The sequence below is a fragment of the Pinus tabuliformis genome, chromosome J (genome assembly GCF_031772625.1).
Source record: "Pinus tabuliformis cultivar Carrire ecotype Pingquan chromosome J, CPIR1, whole genome shotgun sequence".
Lineage (NCBI taxonomy): Eukaryota > Viridiplantae > Streptophyta > Pinopsida > Pinales > Pinaceae > Pinus > Pinus tabuliformis.
Window position 1 is genome coordinate 1567084045 of NC_142295.1, and position 10152 is coordinate 1567094196.

Consider the following 10152-nt stretch of genomic DNA (forward strand, 5'->3'; position numbering starts at 1 on the left):
CCGTTTTGATTGTTTTGTTCACAAGCTCGGCGGTCCCACTGCGATCTCCAACCCGACGGTTAGGACTGTTATGAACGGTTTTTGTATTGTTTATATGTTAAATTCATGATGCCGAGGGTCATGTATTAGGGTTGTAATGTATTTAATACATAGTTTTTGGTTAAGACTAGGGTTTTAGCATAGGATTTGGCTAGGGTTTGGTGTTTAGCATAGGCTTAGGCTAGGGTTTGGTGTTTAGCATAGGATTATGTTTTTAGATGTAGGATTTAGGGTTTAGGTCTAGAATTTTTAAAAATCGTTTTACAAACTTTCGTCATAAAACCACTTGCTTATCATCGACAAAAGATGATATTGATCTTTTGCCATGACGACAACCCATGCACATCGTCAACTCCAGCGATCTTTGCAATAACAACCGGGACGATGAACCTATGCCACGAACGACACTCATGTTGAATCGAAATCCTACTTGTTGAACGACAAAACACATGTCGTCGACCAATCCTAGCGGAACTGTCAATGAACATAAGTCAACAACCAAGTACAACACCAGATCAACTGAATGCCATGAAAAACTACGAACATTACCTAGACACCCTGATCATAACCAATCATTGTTGAAACTGAATGACACCCATAAACTAAGGCAACGACGACACTGAATACTGCTGACGATACTTTGAACATATGTGAAATTGGATCGACGGATCCTCCTCCATCAGTGAATTTGTTTGGAACATATTACAATTCTATGTTTCGGTATTTCTTAAATCAGAAGCATTTTTGTTTTCTTATTAGAATTCTATGTTTTTGGTAATTCTAACTTTTTGTAACATTAAAATGTGGATTTTTCCGAAATTTATTCCCTCTTCAAATGAATTGAGTGGATTAATTTCCACAATTTAGTTTTTCTTTAACCTCCGCAACCGCCATTACTATACAGGGACTTTGCCCTTATGAGCAGACAATAACTTTATCGATCAATGAGGGGTTACACTTATACAATCTTGTGTTTGAAAGTATTTCTGTTTTGAGTGCATCATTCACATCTTAATTAATTGGTGGAGCCAATACCTGAGTGTGTTATGGTTTTCAGCTAATAACTATGGCATTTATCTAATTATTACAATGATGTTTTGTGTAGCCTTCTTACACTGACGGCGATTAAGTGTCGTATGGATCCAGGCTGTGCGCAAATGGAGGACACACATACGCGAGGAAAACGCAATCGTGGCCTGCTCTGCAAGGAACAGCCACTTCTTAGCACTGCTGGAGTTGCTTCATTGCTGTTCAAGCTGCAAAACTCCATGTTTGGCTCTTCGTGAAGCCATTCAGAGATCTTGAAGCGCGTAGGGATTTGCCGAGTATGCCCTTCACTGTCACTGAAGAACCCGACTGGATTTTGGGGTTTCCCCTAAATCTTTGGTTTGATGTAGTAATCGCAAGGGTTACACAGGTAGAGATCCAGGGCGGCTTATGTTGCAGCGATGGTATCTTGTGTTAATAGCGTGCGAGGCTTGAGTAGTTTGCACCTTAGCCGCCAAGTCATGGGCAGAGGCTTACTTTTTGTGACTCTGAAGTCTTGTGGATACCTGGGATTTATGGGGTAATTTTCGTGAGGGGATCCAGCTGTTATAAGAGAAATATTGGCGTGGTGTGGAAGATCAGAGTATGCCTATTACTTGTTTGACAAAATGTATGAACGACGTGGAGGATCAGATGATATTCCGGTGTTAGATTTACAGATGGAGTTCGTCACTAATCATCAAGGTCATGCCCTGATTTGCTGCTTCAACGAGCGGTGGCCATCAACAGCGATGCTCTGCGAATGCATCAAGTCCACATGGGCGCCATAAACTTCGGTAACTTTCTTCTGTAAAGGTATTTATGCTGTGTTTGCAGAAAGCTTTCGGAAGAGAGAGCATGGTTTTGGGTTAGAACCGGTCTTTTTATTAAACCATGGTTACCTGATTTTGAAACGAGTGGCATGAACCGCGCAACTCCAACCTGGTTCACACTGGTAAATATTCTTATCTAATTTGTGGATTCTACAAGTTTAGGGAAAATTTGGAAATGCACTGATCAAATGTATTAAGTCAAATATAAGTCAGGGTTAAAGGAGCATCATTAGTTATACTTAAATCTGTGTTGAGCTTGATTTGACTCTCGCAAAACAAGATAAGATCATTTTAGAATTGGATGGATTCAGGTACGAGATTTTGAGAACAGAGATTTTCATTACAAGACTTGCCAATACACAGGGCATTTACAGAACCCCTGTCCAACAGGGCTGGTTTCTCATGGAAAAATATAGAAGACATTAAGTCCAGAAGATAACAATCATCGGAGAAGAAACTTTCAGAGAGAGCTTCAAATCAGCACACTCAACGATGGTACTTGTGGTGTCTGCGTATGTATCCAAAGTTCAAACCCAGACCAACACCATCAACGCAAGTACTCCATCCTCGCTCTAACGGTGGTGGTGTCCAAATGACTTCATTGCCCCCTCTTTTATACAGATAGTCACAAGTCAAAATCTCTCTGGTGAGAGAGAGCATTCATAAATCGGACAATTCAGATTCAGAGAAGGGAAGAGTATCTCCTTCTAGTTCATATGCAGCGAAGGTTGCGTATTCCACCGCTTCTCCATCTGCTGTAGACACCCCAGCCGACTGGAAAGGCAGCGAGGGTTGCGTATTCCACTGCTTCTCCATCTGCTGTAGACACCCCAGCCGATTGGAAAGGCATCCGGAAAGAAAAGGAGAAAAAAGTACCGTCGGATATTTCGGCAGCCAAGTACTTATATCTCTAAACGTTGTAAACAAAACCAGGTTAGCTCTTGATTTTGGCTGAGCGTTCTTTAAAAAGGGTCATATAAATTAATACCAAACCCTTTTTCTGAACAAAAGGGTGCAAATGAATACCGAACCTTGCTTCTAACCGAAAGGGCGCAAATTCTTTGTGTAATTTTTCTGGAAACCTATGTATTTTTCAAGTTTGCACAAATTCTTTAAACTAAAAAGTATGAAATTTGATGCTTTTTATTTACAAAGACACATCAATTTACCATGTCAACTTCCCCTTGAATGGCACAGAACATTCCTCGCAGATATGAAATATAATCAAAGCAATTGGGAAGGGTGGCAGTGCAGTGCGAACAATATTGTTTAGAGAGAATAACCAACCAAAATCAGAATAAATTGTCTGGGCGGCTTTGGAAAACAATTATGGTGAAATTTTTGGGTATAAAAAAACCATACCAGGTAACTGACGATTTCAATTTTGCTTGTGGGGCTCTAAGGTATCTATAATATTAACTTGTTTTGCAAATCACACCCACTCGCCATCGTATAGTGCTTTTGTATAAATATAATACTAAAATAAAATTATACATGTGTCCGTTAGCTACGAGTTGTTAATTGAGTGTTCACTTGGAATTAGCTTAGCGTTTTTCTTTGGGAATCTTTCCTTCAATTATGAGAATGCTTAAGATATGAACATATTCTTATCCTGACTTGTTGGCAAGGCCAACGTATTTTCTTTTTATATATGTTACATCACATACCTATTCGAAGAAGATTAAGCGTTTTAATATACACAAAAGGTAAGATGTTGTATCCTGAGATGGTTCTCCCATCCACATTATCAGAAGAGTTCAACTACTAGACGCCTCTTCCTCGTTAGCCAGTGAAATATTCAAGAAAAAAAATTAATGAAAGTTACGTTTTTTGGCTTGGAAAAAGATAACTTGAACCGTAACCTTTAAATAAAGTAATATAAGAAAACTAGAAGGAATGAAATCTGAAGTCACTCACTTTCCGTTGTAGATAAGGCAGCAACACGCTAACTTCAACAACTACGAAGAGGAAGGAGAAAATTAAGTGTGACTCCAATGGTATGACTCGACAGTCATCGGCATTTCAAACTTGGTGGATACAGTTTACCAAACAAGACATAGGGATACCAGAAGAAATTTAAGTATAAAATGGGTTTAGCTATCCAAGTTGTTTTCGTTCCAAAAGCAGACAAAGAAATCGGCATAATAGAGGATTAAATTTTGGGGGTTCTAACCATGGACTCTATTGGATCTCTAGTCATCACTGTTTTATGTTTGTTGTTGTTGATGTGTAATACTATCCAGTGTATAATGATTTTGAAATCGAATGTTGAAAATAATAATAGTAGCATCACCATCACCAGAGCTGACTTCCCTCCAGGTTTTGTTTTCGGGACTGCTTCTTCTGCTTACCAGGTACCAATCAGAAAAAAACGCTGGTCGTGCTTTCATTGGGAGTACATGCTTAATTCAATTTCTCATATTCTTTCCTATAAGCTAATTTGAACTTGCAATCATCTCCCAAAGTTTGAAGGGGCTGTGAATGAAGGAAACCGGACAGATAGCATCTGGGACACGTTTACGCATAGACCAGGTCAGATTTCAAATTTGTGGCAAATGGGGGTTTGATTTTAAAGTTTCTATTTTGCTGAATTCCTTTCCTCCTATCCTGTACCTTATCGGCAGGGAGAATCATGGATTTTAGCAATGGAGATATAGCTGTTGATCAGTATCATCGTTTTAAGGTACAGTCCATCAATATGGATCCTATGGGGTTAAAATTCCTGCAGTGAGATGCCCATCTAAAATGTTATATTAAATAGACGAGATACCATCATGGAACCGGCTGACATTTGAATTGGAAGTAAACAGGAAGACATCAATCTTATGGTTGATATGGGAATGGACGCGTACAGATTCTCAATCTCCTGGTCACGCCTTTTTCTCAGTAAGCACTCAGGTCAAATTTACCATATGTGATCTTCTACCCTGGATTATATTCTGACTTTATTGGATGGAGCAGATGGCAGTCAAGATATCAACAAGGCTGGTTTGGATTACTACAACGCCTTGATAGATACTCTCCTTGCCAAAGGTACATATGATTATATGAAGTTCTAATGGTTTTGTATTTGTTTGCGATCATGAAAACTCAAGTCGGGTAAATTTTGACTCACAGGAATTGATCCATATGTTACTTTATACCATTGGGACCTGCCACAAGCTCTCGAAGATGCTTATGATGGTTGGTTGAATCCACAGATCATGTAAGAACAGTGATTGTTAATATTATAGAAAATATTGCATTCTATCATTTTTTTTATAAATGGTTGTCTTTTTGCAGTGCTGACTTTGCCAGGTACGCAGAGGCGTGTTTCCAAGCTTTTGGGGACAGAGTGAAACATTGGATTACTTTCAATGAACCCCGTGGAATTTCAATCCATGGTTATGACATTGGTATACAAGCTCCAGGAAGATGTTCCATTCTCGGTCACCTTTTCTGCAAAGCCGGGAATTCTTCCACGGAACCGTACATCGTGGCTCACAACCTGCTTCTGTCACATGCTGCTGCAGTCGATATCTACAGGCAACAATTCAAGGTCATTTATATACTATAATAGCAGGGTCAACTACAAGTTATACACAAACTATTATATCTCTTCTGATTTGGGTCATCTGAAAACCAATTGTTCATGTGCAGCAGAAGCAAGGAGGCTCAATTGGCATCGCTCTGGATTCCCTGTGGTTTGAACCTATAACTGACTTGTCCGAAGACCAGGATGCTGCTCAGAGGGCCCTCGATTTCCAGCTTGGATGGTTAGTGATTTTCGAAATTTTACATTCAACTGCAAAACCTCATCTTGCTTAATTACGACAATAAATAAAATGTGTCTCTGATCATGATTAGGTTCATGGATCCCCTTTATTTTGGAGATTATCCAGCATCCATGCGACAGTTGGTAGGTGACAGATTGCCAGTATTTTCCAACGACCAATCCAAATTGCTCAGAGGTTCTTTTGATTTTGTGGGCATCAATCATTACACAACAATATATGCCCGAAATGACAGACTTCAAATTCGCAAGAGACTGCTGAACGACGCATACGCAGACTCTGCCGTCATCACAACCTGTAAGTAAGCTTCAGTAGATAACCCTGGTAGTTACGTACAAGCAAGTCTTGTAATGAATTGATCATACTGATGGCCTGTCCGCAATATTTGTGATTTCAGCTTTCCGGAAAGGAGTTATGATCGGAGAACGGGTACGCGAAGTACACAAGAAAATCATATCATAATCTTCATTCAATTATTGTCCTTAGTGAGAATTAATGCCTGTGCAATGAATTACTGCAGGGTGCCTCACGTTGGCTCTATGTGGTTCCATGGGGAATCCGTAGTTTGATGATATACATAAAACAAAGATACGACAACCCACCAATTATTATCACAGAGAATGGTAAATCCCATCTCCACGATATAGTCTACCACTACTGTGACTAATAGATAATAATCTTGTTTCTTTCCTATGCAGGCATTGATGATTCGAATAGTCCTTTAATATCCTTGGACAAAGCACTGCAGGACACCAAGCGAATAGATTACCATAGGGACTACCTTTCAAATCTCTCAGTTGCCATCAGGTACAGGTATTGGTGGGACCATAACTAGAATATTCTAAATCAAGCCGATGATTTTATTTGTAAAATTCTCTTTCAAACGGTGCTTCATTTTCAGATTATTTATCTACATGCCCATATATGAACTGGTACTTTCTAAAAGATACATATACACACTCACTGGGTATTTTGTAAGACACATACACATATATATTCCGGGTATTTTGTGAAAGTTGCATATATTTTTTGGAATGAGGATCAATGTTGTAGTGAAAAATTGCCAGGAATTTTCACAATTTCTAGGTGACAGCAATTTCTTGAGTGGAACTTTTCATAATATCAATATCATGAATGGGATCCAATGGTACAAGTCCCCAATATTATTGCCACATAAAAATCTGGATTCGTCGTTTATGTACCTAACGTTATCATCTCACACTTTTTACTCCACCTAACACTATTTGGTTTTGGACGACAACATGGCTTAACTATAGTATAAAGTCTCTGTTTTTTAACTGCAAGATGCCATGGGCTTAGACTGTACTCTGAGGTCTTGATTGAAACGTCTATTTTATAATTGGACTATTGCATGCAATGGGTTCAGACTACCTATTGATGGAGAAAATTATCTACCACAAAATCCCATTGATTCGCTCTCCTAATTTATTTGGAACTATGACTGGACGACATGAACCCTTTCAACCTGTCCATTGACAATGAAAGCCATGGGTTGGGCAAGCAAGCATTGAAATTATGTTTGGTATATAATTTTCTCTCCTACTGACGCCTTGACTTCCTGTTCTGGCCCACTACTAAAAGGAAAATCCAAATGGTCCCGCTGGTTATGGGGCCACCGTTTTGCTATTATAAATTGCCATGCAAATTGGGGGTTATGTTGTCATTGGATGGATTGATTTTTTTATTTAATTAACGTGTGATTAGTAATTTTCTCGGCAGGAACGATGGATGCGACGTGCGAGGTTACTTTGTGTGGTCACTGCTGGACAATTGGGAATGGAATTCGGGATTCACAGTGAGATTTGGGTTATATTTCGTAGATTACAAGGGCAACCTCACGAGATATCCAAAAGCTTCTGCAGATTGGTTCAAAAGCTTTCTCCCAAAATCAAAATCAAAATCAAAATCAACCGCCTCTTACCTGCTGGACCACACGACACAAGATAGATCCGATATATAATTAGATATATTTATTCATTCTGTAAAATCGCGAATTCAATTATTTTGAAAGCGCGCCAAAGCGATTGGATTGATCCAACTGTATTTACTGATTGTATGTATTGTAAAAAATCAAATTTGTTGGACAAGATACACAGAAATTAGATATATGTATTGTAAAAATTGAAATTTATTGGAAGAGATCCAGAGAAATTAGATTTAGACGAGCGCTGTCCTCTCACCTAAGCAGATGCTAGAAACAGGCAGCATGTGTTTGTTGTGAGAGAGAGAGAGGCCTCAATAATTCACTGAATCTTGACGTGTACTGTAATGCAAGCAATGATGATGTACTCAGAGGACAAAAATTTCGTATTCAAAATTCAAATGACACGACTCTGTGACAGGTACATTTTGCAGTCGGTTATTATTTTAAGATTCTATATTTTTCGATTATGTCTTTCTATTTATTTTAAAATTATATTTGATTCGGTGAACAACCATCAAATCTTATAATCAAAATAAATAAATAAAAATAGACAAATATTCCTTATTTGCAGATATCTAAACCTAAAGTGTTAGTGGCTCGTTGCGAAATATTCAATATATAATGGTGGCGTTAAAGGTAGGTGGTCCTTCTCAATAATTCGTTTCCCTATGGAATTCCAAATGTTGCGAAAGATTCCATGTACAATGGTGTTTGCCCTTTCTCGATAATTTTTTTCGGATTTCAAAATGGCAATATTTTACTAAATAAAAAATTATCAGAAAACCTTTTACGTAAATTTGTGAAAGTTTATAAAAGTAATGGTAAAATAATAAAATTTAAAAATATATTTTTAAAAATATTAAAAAATAATTTATAATCCATTTTAATTAAGAGTATTTGTGCTCACTTATATATCCATTTTAAGTTTGGTTCCATTTTAACTTTGGTTTTTTTAAGAGGATAATCTAAATATGTGATAAAATAATTTTTTTTCAAGGAATTTATTATTTATAATTTGGTCAGATGTTTTTTTGGATGAGGGGAATCACAAATGGTAGATGTTAGTATTGTATAGTTAGGTGTGATGTAATAAAAGTATTAACTGTTAGTATTGTATAGTTAGGTGTGATAAAAGTATTCAATGTTAATGTGGCATAGTGAGGTAGGTAAAGGTTTTTAAGGGTATTTAATTTACTTTTATATTACAAATAACAAAATAACAAAATTGTAGTGTTAATAAAAATTTTATAGTTGGATTTTTGTAATGGTAAATTTAAAATTATTAAATTTATGGAATATTTTGTGTTTTTTTCGAGTTGTGAAAGATTTATAATTAGTTCTATTTTAATTTTTGATATAAATTCTTGTTAATGTACAAGGCATATAACTCATAATAACTCACTCATCATGGTTGTTTAAATGAAAGAAAATGAAAAGACAAATATTCGACTTTAGGGAGAAGAATATTGCTAGGGTTGTTTGATTTTCATTATATATGGAAATTATTCAATGTTCCAACTAATAAATGATGATGACAATGATGGAGTGGGGTGAGCCCCATTTGCTTCAACAACTAGCACAAATATATATGTAGGCTTGGCCATACCTCTTGAGAATGCTCATAATAAACCATTTAAGGGTATTGTCTATACAATGGATAGAATGAGCCTTTTTAGCTAACCCTTGCCCAAATTTGACAACAAAACTTGTGGCTCTTATTGATCTAATGTTTTACAAATTTTTTTTTAGGTTCTAAGTGATTAGGAGACCCACTAAGCCCCTTGGTGCATGGGGGAACCAAGAGCAAAACCATTTTCCAAGTGAAACCATGATGGATTGTCAAATTCTAGTGATAATCACTAGAATCATGGTTGGACTTGTTGTATTTTGTCTATTGAATATCCTACAATGTTTTCTTCTAAGTCATACATGAGGGGTCAAAATGCCTATCACTAGTAAAGGGGTGGAAATGGAATGTACATAAGCGGTTGGAGCACTTGTGACAAGCTAGAGGAAAGAAATATAATAATACATTCTATTGAATGGTGAAAGCTATTGAGAGAAGAAAATTTCTTTTAGTGATGAGATTCCTCCAAAGATGTTATAGATCCAATAGTTATTATGCTTTGTTACATTGGAACAACTCTTGGGAAGTGGGTAACCCGTTCCAATGATTCTCGCACTCTTGGGAGCTTTGGAACGGTATGGGATTGTTCCCTTTTCGGCGGGAGCTGCAATGGGAGCTGCGGACCATTCTAGGAGCCTTGACGCCTAAAATTTTTAGAGTTCCTGTGTTCCCACATAAATTTGGCACCAAAAAAACTCCAATTCCCAAATTCATGCGCAAAAAAACTCCATTTCCTGCCAAACTCGCTCACAATCCTCCATAAATGTTGTTCCTCGGCCTCCTTTTCACTCCATCACTGTAGTTGTTAACTTGTTTGCTATTGGAGAGAACAGTTGTTTGCTGGTATTCGTTTGCAAACAGTGGCAGAGGGAGCGGTTCTACTGTCTGGTATAACCTCTGCGCTAGCAT

General features: G+C 37.5%; 1 protein-coding gene across 3 annotated transcripts; it reads left to right on the forward strand.

Moving 5' to 3' along the window:
• The first annotated feature begins 904 nt into the window (after positions 1–904).
• Positions 905–8049, forward strand: LOC149233477 (beta-glucosidase 25-like). Of its 3 annotated transcripts, none has more exons than XM_089379764.1 (14): positions 905–3263; positions 3828–4252; positions 4364–4430; positions 4523–4581; positions 4709–4784; positions 4860–4931; positions 5016–5103; positions 5181–5436; positions 5538–5653; positions 5745–5968; positions 6069–6100; positions 6192–6294; positions 6370–6484; positions 7412–8049. In XM_089379764.1, exons 2-14 carry the CDS (start codon positions 4073–4075, stop codon positions 7650–7652), a joined length of 1629 nt encoding a protein of 542 aa, XP_089235890.1. In that variant the 5' UTR covers positions 905–3263; positions 3828–4072; the 3' UTR covers positions 7653–8049. The 3 variants fall into 3 exon arrangements, with proteins under 3 accessions (XP_089235890.1, XP_089235891.1, XP_089235892.1); XM_089379765.1 differs by having other exon boundaries at positions 906–3263; positions 5541–5653; XM_089379766.1 differs by having other exon boundaries at positions 909–3263; positions 6370–6478.
• Positions 8050–10152: the final 2103 nt, after the last annotated feature.

Coding starts and splice junctions, on each gene's coding strand:
- LOC149233477 (XM_089379764.1), top strand. CDS start 4,073: ATGGACTCTATTGGATCTCTAGTCATCACTGTTTTATGTTTGTTGTTG. Junction 4,431..4,522: donor CACGTTTACGCATAGACCAG/GTCAGATTTCAA, acceptor CCTTATCGGCAG/GGAGAATCATGGATTTTAGC. Junction 5,654..5,744: donor CTCGATTTCCAGCTTGGATG/GTTAGTGATTTT, acceptor GATCATGATTAG/GTTCATGGATCCCCTTTATT.